The sequence below is a fragment of the Eupeodes corollae genome, chromosome 3, assembly GCF_945859685.1.
Source record: "Eupeodes corollae chromosome 3, idEupCoro1.1, whole genome shotgun sequence".
NCBI lineage: Eukaryota > Metazoa > Arthropoda > Insecta > Diptera > Syrphidae > Eupeodes > Eupeodes corollae.
The window spans coordinates 113793877-113809997 of NC_079149.1; the positions used below are offsets into that span (position 1 = coordinate 113793877).

The window sequence follows — 16121 nt, forward strand, 5'->3', positions numbered from 1 at the left end:
CACAATTTTAACTGCTAAGATTATAATTTATATTTGGTTTTATTCATATGTGATAAAAAATCATTTTTAACTTTTTTAGTTTAGTTTTAGTTTTTTTTTAATACTGTTTAAGGAATATTTATTAATTTTAATTAAAAATGAAATATTTTTTTTTCTAAACATCCTTGAGTTATCAAGAAATTCTATCGGTAAAAATTAAGTAGAAAGAAACTTGAGCTGATATTTTTAAGATATTTATTTTATAATATTATCCTTAGCCCAAAAGAGACACAAAAATTAAAAATACTGAAATTTCCAAAAATATTGTTTTGTTTAGGAAAATAAGACCAACCTAGAATCATACACATTAATTTGAGGCTCTAAGGAGTATTGTTCTTTAAATTGATGGTGCTCTTATGCAGTCAAAATTAATGTTGATATTTTTCTTGAGCTAACGCAAGTTTTTCATTTAAAGTAATTTACATTTCGAAAGTTGTAAAAACATTGCTAAAATCTTAATTTACTAACAATTGCTAACAATTGCTAAGGTTTTCAAAAATTTGTTTATGTTTTTATAAGTTGTTTACTCATTTTGACATCATATCATTGTACTTCTATCACATTTAAGAGATGTTTGTTTTTATTGTCAAAAAAGGAGGATACAAATTGAAACTTAGATGCCTCAAAAGATTCCAATGTGAACGTAGTCAAATATTTTATAACTATAATACAAATATTTTAACTTTTCTTTGACAGAAGTCATGGAGAAATTCACGAAACATTTTCTATTTTACTTTTTTTCATTTGAAATTCATTTAACTTAAGTCTGAACACTGCAGCGGGTCGAAATGCTGTATTTCAAAACAGTGTATAGTCAAAATTATGTATGATACTGTACGATACTTTATGGCCATAGTTCTGTATGGTAAATATTCTGTATTTCAAAATACTGTACATTCAAAATACTGTGTCTCAAAAACGGCACTTTTTTACATTGTCAAAACAGTTTTATTTTCTAACCTTATTTACAGCATTTTGAAATACATAATTTTGATATACATAATTTTGAGATACAGTATTTTGATCGATAGAATATTTTGACCCCATCCCTCAGAACACAGAGAGTCTTGTTATTGAAAATGTGATTTTTTTTCTTCTGCGAATCTCTCATTAAATTATTGGCTGTTGTTAGAAATTTAATTTACACCAATTTATAATAAATATTTAATTTGAAAACAATTCCAAGTTTATGAAAATAATTTTTTTTTTATTTCACGTTAAGAGTTGTAAGAAGAATGTGGTTCTAGCTAACAATGTTTTTAGGTATCCTTGACTCCAATATTTTTAGCATAATTGCTACAATTATATTTTATCCTGCTCTTTGCATATTTTTTTAAAAAGTAATTGCAACTGAAATAGCACAAGGTCATAAAAGTTTAATAAATTTTTATATTTTTCAAAACTCGTGAAATTCCCCTCACCAATGATATCTCTCTGAAAATCATTCTGAATGCACAAGTAGTACTACAATACCTAGAGTTAACTATAGGTACCTATCTACTATTTGAATTATTTTTTAAGTTTAATTTTTGTTATGAAATAAAGTAAAATGAAATGTATTATCCTGATGGTAGAATTAAAAACTCCTCCATTTATATATTATATTAAATATTTTCCTTTATGGGTATGTATAATGTTTTGTAGGTTTTAACGTACCTTGAGAAAAAATAATCCTCCCGCAGGTAAAGTTATCCTATGTGAACCTGGCAGTATTTTCAATGGGACTCCATCCTTATACCATTGTATTGTTGGCGTAGGTGATCCTTCGGCCTTGCAGTTGAGTGTTGCTGGTTCATGCCGTGGCACAGTCGTATCTGTGGGATGTTCTGTAATCCTAGGTGGATGTGATGCTGCAAGGATATACAAAAAAAAAAGTAATTTTAAAAACAGGGAAGATCTCCATTGAATAAGTTCATAGATACCTATACAAAATGTATAGAGGCAGACAGACCTATCCAATGTAGGTAAAGGTATGTTTTGTATAAAAGTAGATATGTATGTATGTCTATAGCTTCATGAGAATAAAATAAAAGTGTTTTAATTGAAAATGCTCACGGAACAGATAGGATACACTATGTAGGGAGGTTCACAGCCTGGGAGAGCGTCTAAGTGGAAAATCAAAACGAAGGCCGACGTAGACTACAGCGATGGTAAGGATAACGACGACGCGACGATCTGGTGAGGTGGAGGAAGAAGACGACATCGTTTCCGGTGCTGCCGCCGACTACGACGACGACGCCGCCAGCATGGACACGACCATCGTATGCGTTGTTTTATATGCTATAGGTTACTTTTGGAAGGTAAAGTGCCGAGGGGAAAATGAAGAGAAAATTTTGAAAGCGTTTTAACTTAATTTATTTACTTCAATTAATTTAAATGCATTTCAAGTTGGACGACGATAGTGGTGATGAGTTTAGAAATATTTTTAAGTCTTTTGATTCATTTTTGCGTACTTCGTAGGAGCAGGTACCTTTATTACCTTAGGGACACAGCTATTAAAAAGAATGAGTTTTTAGGGGTTCAAATGGATTATGTTACGTTTCATGCAAAGTGTACACATTTTTAAATGAAGGAGATGATGAAAAATTGGATTTGGATTTCGCTGCGTTAAAATAACATTGAATTCTTAAACGTCTTTAAGTTTTACTGAATTAAATGTTTTAAAATATAAGTGTGGTATTCCATGAGAAAGGACCTGGCCTTATGTTAAAAAATTTGAAATTTTACAGAATTTTGCGTGAAAAATTTCAACAAATCATTTTTCAGACTCATGAAAAGTAGAAACATGCAACTCATCGAAGCCCTTTATGCTTTATGCTTGGTTTAACCATCCCCATCATAAAATTATGTTTTGTGAATTTGTTACGTTACGTGAATGAATAAATATACACACGAGTACCTAACTACAGATGCAAATATAGTGATGAAGTAAAATTTATTTGCTTTGAAAATATACCAAACATACAATTTTGCTTTCATTTTTTGTTTAATATTTTGTATTGACTTTCAGTTTATTTAATTGATTTCGTTGGTAGAGCAATTGAATTAAAAGCATTCGGTTTTTGAATATATATATTAAAAATTCCTATATAGATGATGTTGAGTGTTGTATAATATTTACCAACATACTTATTTGTTTCACATGAAATTTCAATAAATTAGCTTTACTTTTTCGAAAGAGAAAACAAAAACAAAAAAGAAACAAATAATATCTTTGTAAATATGAATAAATAATAATTTTTAATTTATTAAAACTAAGTGATTGATTTACATACAAAGTGAAAAAAGGGTGTATTGAACTTTTGAGCGAGTAATTAAACAGAACATTAAATAAATTGATATTTATGCACCTATTTAGTCATAAATTCTGTTTTTAAAATTGATTTAATTTTTATTGAATAAACAGAACACACATTTTGTAGAATATTTATTTGATTTAAGTTTTACTATTTTTTTTTAAAGAGGTTTGATGGAATCCATTGATTGATAGTTTTCTATTAGTTTCTTCTAAAATTATATGAAAAAAATATGAAATCAAAAATATAAGCTTATGCAGTTTTCTGTAAAAACGTTGAAGTGTTTACCTTAAGGAGTTACCAATAAGAATGTTGTTCTTAGATTTAGATTGGATACTATCCAGAATAAGACAGAGTAGAGACCCAGCACCTTGAGCGACTAGACTATACAAGGTGAAAACAACACAAGACGGAAGGACAGAGGAGAAAGAGCAACAGACAGAAAGAACAACATGACAACAGCACGCGGTAGGTTTCGAGATGGTCCATCATCTGTCTCAGTGATGAAAAACGACATTTTTCAATTGTACTGAAAGCTGAAAAAAATGTACGAATCGAGCTTAATTGTACCGTTATGGTTTCTAGCAGAAAATTTTAATTTTTGTATTCAATAACAGAAATAAATAATAGCCTTTAATAAAAGGAGACCAACGTTCAACAATATTTAAAATGCAAATGCATTGTTTCAATGTCAATAGTCCTTAACTTCAATTTAATTGCGTATTTATTTGGTAATCTCGATAAATACTGACGTAGCTGTATTTCCAGCCGATGTTAAACTAGTAGAAGAAGACCGTCACCGTCCAGCTTTAAATATATCACTGAATATAAATGTGTGCAATATCCCTAATACATCAAATAAAAAACTTGAATTCAATTTTAAAAAATGTAACTTTAATGAACTAACTTATTGTGTAATGTTGACTGGAATCAACTGCTCCTAAATCGTAATATTGGTGACATGTGTCTAAATTTGTATAGTATTATTTTTAACTGTTTTTATGAAACTACGCCATTACGGAAATCTCGCTATAAATCTAAAACTCCACCATGGTTTGACACTCAATTAAAAAACTTAAAAAATAAAAGCAATAAGGCATGGCTAAAATTTAGTAAAACTAGAGCAGAAGAAGACTTCAGGATTTACTCCGAACTTAAAAATATTTTCATTGACTACTCCAATATTCTATACTCTGACTATATTATAAAAATTGAAAATGAATTGAAACAGACCCCAAAAAACTTCTGGGATTTCGTGAAAAGTAAAAGAAAAACTGACGGTTACCCAAACTCTATGTCTTTCAATAACACAACAAGTCATGACTCCCAAATAATTTCAAATATGTTTGCTAATTTCTTCAAAGATGCTTTCGACGTACCTTCTTCTTTTCAGATTTCCGATTCGTTCTTTCCAGCCCAAAATTATCCTCTCCTTAACTCACTTGACTTGACAATATGTGAGGATTCAATTGTTCGTTGTGTCTCAGAACTTGATGACTGTTTTCACCCTGGCCCTGTGGAGTACCATCATGTGTTTTAAAAAAATGTGTGTCTCATTTATCGTACCCTCTGTTTGTTTTGTTCAATGAATCTCTTAGAAGCTCAGTTTTACCACTATTATGGAAAAGTGCATTTATAACTCCGATTCATAAAAAAGGGTCTAAGAATGAAATAACGAATTACCGGCCGATTGCCAAACTTTCCGTTATTCCCAAACTATTTGAGTCCATTATCTGTAAGGTGTTATCCTTTAATTGTAATTCAATTGTATGTGAAAATCAACATGGTTTCGACCAGAATAAATCAACAATTACAAATCTACTTATATTCAAAAATGAATTCTCCGACCAATTTTACGTCAACTCTGGTGTTTCACAGGGTAGCCATTTAGGTCCTTTATTATTTATCTTATATATAAATGACATAACATCCGTTTTAAAAAACTCCTCCGTTTTAATATACGCTGATGACATTAAAATTTTCAAATATATTAGTTCAATTAATGACTGCTCACAGCTTCAAGAAGATCTTCATAGTTTTAGGGAATTGTGCAATACAAACCGATTTTTATTGAATATTGACAAATGTAAAACTATGTGTTTTACACGCAAAAAAAAAAACAATTATAGATTGTAACTATTTATAAGATTCTTCCTCCCTTTGTAAGCTTTCCGTTTTCTCTGATTTAGGTGTTATTCTTGACAGTAAATTAACGTTCTGTGACCATTATAACTTTATAGTTAAAAAAGCTAACAAAATTCTAGGTTTTATTAAAAGTTTATCTCGTGACTTTCGTGACCCCTACGTCTTAAAACTTCTTTATGTATCATTTGTCAGGCCAATACTTGAATACGGCTGTGTTATATGGGCACCATACTATACAGTCCATATTGACAGACTTGAAAGTATCCAAAAAAGATTTATGCGTTTTGTCTTCGTTTTCTTCCGTTTTCCCAAATATTTAAACCACCTCCTTATTCTCAGAGACTTTTGCTAATAAACCTCCCTACACTTTCACAACATAGACAATATCTCCAATTTTGTTTTATTTTAAAATTAATTAATGGTTCTATTATACCCGCAACAGCTCTGAATCGTCTAAATTTTAGCTATAGTCAAACTAGCATAAGAAGACAGATACCTTTATGTCCGATCTTTAGCAGAACTAACTATGGTATGAATAGCCCTTTAAATCAATTGATTTCAGTCTTCAATAAATTTTATAATTTAATTTCATCTGTTAATGGCAATGTTAAAAGTAAACAATTTAAAGAAAGATTTTTTAATATGTTATAGTATTTATTTATTTTTATATTAATTAAAATTTTAAATTAAAAATTATGTAAATAGCTATAAGTTTATATTAACGTTAGATAATTAACGGATTAAATAAATAAATAATCTCTTATCTAGAAGTATCCTTAATAAATTAATTTAAAGTTTAAATTAACTTTCCGAGTCAGAATTAACAGATTTTTTTGCAATAACCGGTTTACGAGAGAAATGCTTCAAGATTTCAAAATGAAATGAGACTTATTTCAATAAGTTGAACACCCTAGCTCCAAATCAAAAATCCCCAAAACAAACCCCCAACCCGAAATCCCTAAAACAAATCCCTAAATCTAAAATCTCAAAAACCTAAATCCTCAAAATCAATATCCCAAACTCAGAATCTACAAAACAAAAATGCTTTAGTACAGATCAACCATATTTCGAGCCTATATAAGAAATTATGTTGGCTCGATATACTCGAAATATGGTTGATCCATGTTAAGACTTGTGATAAGTAGAATGATGACAGGGTTCGGACTTCTGATTAAAAATCTAGAAAAAAAACGAAGCAGATCAAAAATGTGCAAAGTATATATTCATAAATTAAAAAAGAGGCTGGGATGCGACCCCCACTGATAACTTCCCATCCCGTCTGTGGATTTGTATTGCTTAAAAGCTTGTCTCTATGTACTCGTATCAATTTTTACCAAATTTTCTTAATGTTTTTTGTAGATTTTATTTTTTATGAAAAAACGGACTGTTGGATTTTTATATAAAAATTACTGAATATCGAAAACAATATTTTCTGTGAAATAAATTAAGTTTGAAGGCAATATTTTTAATTTTTGAAAAGCTATTTGAGTCGAAAGAAAAGTTTTAGTATTGTTTTTTTAGAGTTTTATTTTTTGTAAAAAAAACTGTCAATTCGATTTTTCTAAAAATATGTCCTTGAAAACAACATTTCTAATGAGTAAAAATTATTTAGAAGCTATTATCTCAAATTTTTGAAAAGATATTTGAATCGAAAATCATTTTTTTAAAACCGTCGCGAACGTACGGAAGTACGGACGTACGAACGTACGTAAAAAAAATCTTTTATTTCGACTCTACGGACCTTGAAACGTCGAGAAATGTCAAAATTTTCAATTTGACAAGTCGGACCCATTACAATAACTTCCTTTGGGAAGTTAAAAATGTCACCGATAAAGAGTGGGAAAAATTTGTAATTGTTTTAGTAAGTTTTATTTATTTAATCTTTAGTTACAAATAGTGTTTTTGTTCAATGCCCGATATTTCGGGCAAAAAAATGCACAAGCTCATTTCTTATATACAACCCATTGCTTGTGCTTCTATTATAACGGGACTGTTCTTCTTGTATATTTGCATATATTTGAGCTCCACGTCCAGTATCGTGATCCAAAGCTGCACCAACATAACCGAGAGTGCCATTTTATGAAATGATGGCTTTTACGAAGCAGACAATTGATCCAGATCCAACTGAGGTAAACCTTCGAGAACCAGAAAGTTATTTAATGGCTCAAGATCGTTTTTTCTCTGAAGTATATCAGAATTACTAGAAGAAGATGATTTAACCCTTTCAAGTGTCAATACGCTTACAAACAGCACTCCTTCTACGAGCACCAGCTGCCCCAAAACGTGTGAAAAATAAAAATAAGAGAGCGTCAACATACAATTTGGACCCAGAATTTCTCGACTTACAAAATGAAAGACTCCAAATGCTTTTTTTTTTAAATTTATGTTCACAATATTTTTACTTGTTTTGTTTCAATGAAGGCAGAGCGTGTAAAAAAATGCATTAGATTTCTTAATCTAGTTTTAATTATATTCTGGTAAAAAAAACTCTTTCAAACGAAGCAGAAGAGCGTGGAACAGAAAAGGCGCCTTGTACAATTCGGTATATATTTGAAAACATTAACTTATTGCATTCGTTTTTCAATGAACCAATTTGTGCCCAAAACTCAGAAATAAAAGCATTTAACAGTTAAGATTTTTAAAAGGATTGGGAAGCTGTTCTACCCTCCTTCGAAGAGGGTAAAAAACATGTCGTGGCAATTTCTTTCAAAATCTTATGACGACGGCAAGACTTTGTTTTATGGTGATAAATATAAGTGAGTAGTATGAATTGTACGAAGTATTGAACTGTAGGTACGGCTTTTCATACAATAGTGAGGTATTTTTCATCTCCGATTCTGTGTACTTAAAACGCTCGTTGATGCTTGATTTTGGTGATCGATGGGATTCGATGCTTTATCATTGCCAAGCCCGTTCCCGAATATAAGGTTTTTCTTATTTTAATTCCTGTCACATTTAAGGCTGTCAGTTTTTGACATTTGATAGGCAACATATGCATGCTTTAAGAACGTATTCAAATTCTTCAAATTATCAACAAAAATGTTGGAAAAATTTGACCCAAGTTTGTTGATTAACCGATATTTGAAATAAAGCATTTCACAAATGACATTTCACCTCATTTTCATGAAATGTGTTTTTTTAGAAATATAGAATTTTGAAATTGCATAAGATGATTTTGTTATAGACATGAATTAAACTTTATCAAAAAATTAATCTTTTGGAATTACAATTGAAATATGATTTCTGGAATACTCGTATAACCGCCAAGGCTGGTTCCGATGTAGTCTAATCTGGATAAATTTGTCCAACTTTTGTGGAAGCATATTGAAATTAAGGGGCCCATGTTGTCCTCTAAGTAGTCAATCGGGCTTTTAGGAAGCTAAGACTAGCGACTTAACATATCTCCACAGAAAATAATCAAGTGGCGGCGTTTCTTGATGAAACCATAGCTACTGCACATCATGGTCGGTAATAATGGCTCTACATAAAAACAGCATCGTTTTTAAACAAGTACACCAAACAGTCTGTTTTTTGTGGCTGTAACGGAATTTCACCCAACATTTGGGGATTACACTGGTCTATAAAGTTTTTTTGCTGGCAATAAAATTGCCATTTTTCAATGAGTTTGAGTGGCCTAAATTTAAATCCGACTTTAAAACTAATATATCACGTCTAGTTTAAGAGATCACGTCAAGTTTAAGAGACCTAACTTCTTAAAATTAGAAAAAAACACGTACATATATAAGGCTTTTTGAGGCTATCTTAATTTATGAAGTAGATCGTTTTCCAAATCTTTAATCATTTTCTCCAATATTCAGTTGAAATATTGATATTATTTCATATAACATTCGGAAAAACTTCACAAGTAATTAGATGTCACTTGTCTTACAAAAATCTGAAAGAAAATCTTAACCATTTATGTTAAAAATGTTTTCAACAGAAAAAGGCAAAACGGTTTGAAAGTTAGTTATGTTCTCGTAACGAACCTTTATTTTTTAAAATTCTATGAAATATATAAAAATAATGTTGAAAACGGGTATTTTTAAAACTTGAGCAAATAATTAAACAAAAAGTTTGGATTCGAAATCACCACTAAAAATTTTTTCGAAAACGTATTTTTAAATTTATGATTAAAAGTACTAAATTTAAATTTTACTCAAAACTTCATTTAGAGTCAAGTAAAGACTTATCATTAAAGAGAATTTCCAGAAACCAGAAGAAATAAGATAATAAAATGACTTAAATTCTATCTGGAAGTCACATTTCGTTTCAAAACCAACTTTTTTGTCATGGCTTCTAGAGACGATATCATGGCCACGTTTTGTTGAATGCTATTTTGTAGTTCTTGGTAATTTAAAATGACAGTTAATTTGACAAATGCAGTTCCGTGTCAAAGTTTGGAAGTCAATATTAAAGTAACTTTTATTATTGGACACCAAACTTATGACAGTTTAAAGTTTGACAGTAAATGTTTACATGTATAGTTGTATACGTTTTAAAAACTTGTGGTTTTTATGGATACCAACTTTTTTCTTTACCGATTTACTGTCAAATTTACATTCTGTGTTAATTTTTGGACATCCTTGATTAAATTTTATTTGAATTTTGAAAATATTTGTATTTTCCAGAATTTCAAAGGGAAAAAGTTATAGCATTTATTTTTCAATGTTTACATTATATTTTCGTGTTTAGTATTTAAACCAACTCAAACGATAAAATTACAAATACGTAAACCGTCAGTGGTGATATTTTCTAAATGGTTGTTTTATTTAGATTGTATTTGTGTTTTTAAAAAGAAAAACTTTTTCCCTTTTAATTTTTTAACCAAACACCAGTGTGTTTGAATTTATTGAAAAAGTTACCAGTTTGAAGTGAAATTTTGACAAAAACTTCTCCTAATGGCATGGGTGATAAATTCGTAAAATAAAAACACCATTTTATCGTAGGCGAAGAATCCAATTCAATTCTCACATTAAAAACGGTAGCAGCAGGCAGCAGTTGAAGGAGGAGCAGGAACCTCATCCCCCATACAAGTTCTATGCAAATAAAAAACTTTTTAATTAGAAACATTTCCGTGAGGCGTACTTTTTGGAGGCGTGAGGCGAGAGGAGGTAGCTGCAATGATGAAGAGCGACGATGACTATACGGAAACGGCACCGTGCTGAGCCTTTGCTGCCACATGAAGGGGCGGTTGTTTCACCACCACCGCTGCGCTGCCGATGCTGCCACCCACCGCGCCGCCACAAAAACAAGGCATATGGCAAAAATCAGAGGAATTTCTATACTTCCTCCTCGTGCCGTTGCGTCGTCGGTCGTCGTCGTTGTCGAAATAAACTCCATCCGGCATCTGGGGAAATCATAATGATATGATACACGCAGAGAGTCCTTGAAAAATGAGAATCCAGAGTGGCACAGCAGTCTCAATGCCATCATAAACTATCTAAAGCCCGCAGACTCTCATTCGCAGGTTTAATTTACAGAAATATGGTCTGGGAAAAAACACTCAACTTGGTGTGTTTCTGTTTGCATTTTCCCATAATGGGGCGGCGAGGCGGAACGTCGAATTAATTTAATTAAATAGATTGAAGGGATGCTGCTGGTTATAAGTATATAGGGAGAGTATATAGTATGCTTCTGAATGCTGCTGCCTGCTGCATCAACTCTGCAGGAGAAAAGTCTTTTGGGGTGAAGTGGGGTTTAAGGAAAAATGGTGCCTGTGTTCCTCTCTGTTTTGCTTTGACTGACTATTGATCCTGAAATGAGAAAGTTTATGATTTTATCGCTTTGTAGCCGGCTGCCAACGTTTAAAAGGAGATGAATACTGATGAAAGGAAAGCCATCGTTCGACAAGTTCACAGGATACGGATACCCTTACCATAAAGGACCTGTTTCCCTTGATATACATTGATGATGACGATAAAGAAGAAGAAGCGGCAGTAGCATATTCAAGACCAGAAGAGGCGAGACTCTTATTCCTCTTCTCGTTCTCTGGATGTGTTGTGAGTTTGGGGCTTGGGAGTTGGGACTATGTTTTCCGACCTTAATTAAAGTCAAAAGCTTTGATGGGAAAATTTTATTAGGGTATCCGGAATCTGACGCGACAGATAAATGAGATAAGTTCTAACTGACAGATTGTTGTTGACTATATGCCAGAGAGTTTACTTTTACTTACACATACCGCCACCGATATGTACGTATTTATACCAAAAATTCTTATCTCTTAATATAAAGGAAAACTTTAGGAGTTATCACCTATAGCTTATAGCTCATAGCTTATAGGAAAGTAGGAAGCCGTATAGAGAGATTTGATGTTTGTTTAAGTTTGTGCGCTTTGTGATGAGGTTTTGTATATTTATTTGGGGCTTCTGTATATTCATTAGACTCAGAGAGGTCTATACTATACTCGTATGAAGCTATACCTACTCTTTGTAGAGTTTATCTATGAACTTTTTGGGATATAAATTTCAATTAAATTTAATGAAATACGTTTTATGTTTTGTTTTTCTGTATACACATTTATACGAGTTTAGATTCTTTATGATGTTTGTAGTATTTTCACTTACTTAATTGCAAACTGACAGATGTCAATAGAGATAATAATAGGTTTTTAAGATGAGTAAACATTTCTTATATGATGTGTTTTTTTTTTCTTGTTCGTTTGATGGATTAGTTTTTTGAATTGAATTTTCGAAATCAAAGTTTTTTTTTATTTCTTTTCTTAAACAAAAATGTTGTCGCAAAATACATTTGTTATAAAAAAAAACATAACTTTCAATATCGTAATCGAACCTATTCTTCGAATAAAAAAGGTGACATTCTTCAACATGCCAAGGTAAATAGGATCAGAAGTCATCGTTTTATGAAAGATGTGTGTGTAAGTATAAGTTTAAATGTTCTAGAAAACTTTAATCAACCATCAAAGGTATCGCCTTAAGATATTCAACAACAAAATTTTGAATAAAATGAAATACATAAGTTTAAAACCAATCTTGTTCTTTGTTTTCAAGGTATTTAAGTCTTACGTCAATTTTTAGTAATAATTCTTTTTAGGTTTTTCTTAAACCTTGTACAAAAACAAGGCAAGGCATTCCACATTCGCGTAGTACGGCTAAGGAATGAATCCCTGTACCTGACAGTACGACCAAGTTCAACTTGAGGGTATACTGATGATCATTCCTAGAAGCGCGATTATTACCGTTGAACTGTTTAAGGGGAGGATTGCAGCTTGCTATTTCCTTAGAGCATAAACAGGAAACCTTACGAGTATATTCAAGCGATAAGTAAAGGAACTTATGATGATATTATTACCAATAAAATTAAATGCCTTACGTTCAATACTATAGAAGAGGCTAAAGTTATATTCAAGCTTTAGACTTACGCATATAAGTCTTGTAGGTAACAGCTAGGTCAGAAAGAGTGAAACATTTCTTGAAGCATTTAAGGAAACCCAAACACCTTACGGAATTTTTGGCGACATCGCGTATATGATCATTCCACAAAAGGTGGTTGGTGACACATACACGGGGAATATCGAAATGTTCAGTCTCATTGTTACAAGTGTGAATCGTGGATAATGGCAAGGGGCGTATATCTCGCTTTAGCGGTACAAGTCAGCATTGAGCTTTGGAAACATTAAATTCCATGTGGTTCTTATTCCGCATAGTACAATGCTGTTTAGGTCGGAATTTAATGAGCTTATAATAAAGCAAAGAGTACTATCGTCAGCGAAACAATGTATTGGATTAGATGTTGCAGACAGGAGATCATTAATAAAAATGAGAAAGAGTGTTGGAGATGGAATAGTACCCTGATTCAAACCAGCATTTACTTTGTGGTTTTCAGACTTGAACCCATCCAATACTATTTATATTTATCTGAAAGGTAGTTGCTAATCCAATGAAGCAGGAATGCATGAAAACCAAAAGCACTCATTTCGATAAGAGGGCCTGATGCCAAACCTTTTTAAATGCTTTTGAAATATCTAATGCCCAAATGCAATTTTCCGCTCGGAACGAGACCTGAAGAATATGACTGATGAAGAGCTTACGCAGTGTTTTAGCCAGCGTTGCAAAATTTAATATAATTTGCCATAACTTTATTAACTTTTTTAAAATCTTACAATACAGACATTGCCGTTTTTGACATCTGACACATTTAAAAAAAAAAATCTTTTGTCAGTTTATATTTTCAAAAAATGAATTGCTCTTTTTGGAAGTTTTTAACAATTTGAAACAAAAAAAAATATAAGTTGAAAAATTGCAACAAAACCAATGAATCAATACTATCAATATCGAATTTTTCAATAAGGGGTTGAAAAAGTTCCCTTTTATAGAAAAAACCGACATTTTTTTTCAAACTCAAAACGAGTTTTGGGACAGTCTTTTTTTTTTATTTCAAAAATAAGTCCACAAATGTTTTTGAAGACAATTCTTTTATGTTAACTAAATTCTTTTTAAGAAATGCTTTTAATTCTAATTACGGCTGCCCTTGAAAAGAGGCGTAACGAGACTTTTGTTGGCCTCGTCTCAGTCACGCTAAAATCGTCTCCTATAAGTCTTTCAGCCTTTCTTGCGAATTTGTATATTATTTTTGTAATTACGTTTCGTCTCTTCAAGCCAAGGTATCGTTTCGTATAATTTGTTTAACAAACTGATATTATTTGAAAGTCGTAATCAAATATGAAACAAATATTAAGAAATATAGACACCAACAAACTTCTTGTTTAAAAAGTCAAAATCATTTTGATTTTTCCGGAGGAAAACTAATATCTGGAAAATTTAGGGTTTCAAAAATTGGTCTTAAACCATAACATTAAAAATGTAAAGTAAATAGTCTCCTCTAAACCTCCTTAAATGTGTTTTTTTTAATAATATTGTTTAGATTTTATTACAGCCGAGAAAAAGGATTTTGGAAACTGATTAGTTGATTTTATTGAAACTGGTTATTGGACTGTTATTAACTTCCCATAGTAATATATTGTAATCGGTTCGATTTGTCAAATTGAAAATGATGACATTTCTCAACGTTTCAAGGTCTCTAGAGTCGAAATAAACGATTTTTAGAGAGATGTTTGTTCGTGACTTCATTTTCGTTTCGTCGTCAATAGCTCAAGAACCAGTAGAGTTATCGACTTCAAATACATTTTGTTATACAGATAATAATGCAGAAAGATGCAGAAAGGGCTCTCAAAAAAATAGGGCGGGTGGTTTTTTTACAAGATGAACATTTTGGCTAACTTAAAATATCTCACGAACCAATAACGCTGGAGACTTGAATCAAATTTTATATTATGTATTGTAACGTGATACCAAATGTATTTTTGGAAAAAAATCTAATCAACGGTTATTTTATAAATTAAAAAAACTGAAAAAAAATGTGTTGTCACTTCAAACATTTTACGAATAAAAAAGGGATTTAGCTCCAAAATAATTTTGTGCAACGACAAATAACGTTTTAAACATCTGGTAAAATTTTGAGAAAAATCGATTCGACAGTTTTCTTTCACAAAAATAAAAACCTAAAAAAACAGTACCTACTAAAAGTTGGTAAAAATTGTTTTTGGTAAAAAATGTTTTTTCAAAAATTAGAAATATTTTTTTCAAAATAGGTTTCGCCACAGAAAATATTGTTTTCGACATTCAGTAAATTTTTATAAAAATCCAACCACCGTTTTTTTTTTGTAGTAAAAAAAACAAGATCTACAAGAAAAGTACGCAAAATTGGTAAAAATTAATGTTTTTAAGGAATTTTACTAAAATTGGTAAAAATTGTTTTTCGACTAAAAACCTGTTTTACAAAAATAAAATTTGAAATCAAACTATTTTATCAAATGCAAAGTATTGTTGGTAATTTTCAAATCTTTAAAAATATTGAACTGACATTTTTTTAACAAAACACGAAAACCTACAAACCTTTTAAGTAACACAATTCGACAAACAGGATACGAAGTTATCAGTGTGGGTAGCATTCAAGCCCTTTTTTTAATTTTAAGTAAGTGTTAATAATATTTAGGATATAAATTTAAATCAGCTTTTTCCTTGTGTGAGAGCTTAATAGTTAATATTCTATGCAAAATATTTTAGAATTTCAAAATATGTTTTTTTTTTCAAAAATATTTTCCTTTTATTTTAATGAAAACAGAATTTTATATATTAAAAGATAATTGTTTTCTCAAACCAAACATTTGGAGTTCAAAATTTCAATTTGATACTAAGTTTTTTATAAACCTGCTTACAAAATTTCAAAAAATTGTAAAAATTGAAAAAACCTCTTTACAAAACATAGTTTATGAGTGTTTTTTATATATTCTTTTTCCTGCGTAATAATATCGATTGGTTTTATCAGTGTATTGATATAATTTTCATCAGATTAGTTTTGTGGTGAAATTTTCATTAATTTTCGAGTTCAAAAACTATAATATACTTTTAGTAATTTCATATTATTTATGAATACCAGTTCAATATTTCAGTTTTATTATGGTAAAAGTGTAAAGCTTAATGTCCGTTTGTGGTTTAATTTATATGAAATTTATTATTTGTGCGATTCATTTATAAAACACAAACTGCAACTGCATATTTATAATGCCACCAGGAGGTTTTTGAATTTTTAAGATATTAAATGAAAATAGGTATTTGTCAGGTG

At 30.7% G+C, this 16121-nt stretch overlaps 1 protein-coding gene across 1 annotated transcript in view; it reads right to left on the reverse strand.

The window, feature by feature from the left end:
* The window catches only part of LOC129949633 (roundabout homolog 2), a 116200-nt gene that overhangs the window by 60596 nt on the left and 39483 nt on the right, over positions 1–16121 (reverse strand). Inside the window, exon 2 of the mRNA XM_056061205.1 lies at positions 1696–1889. Within this exon, the coding sequence (XP_055917180.1) occupies positions 1696–1889 (194 nt within the window). The remainder of the gene's footprint in view (positions 1–1695; positions 1890–16121) is intronic.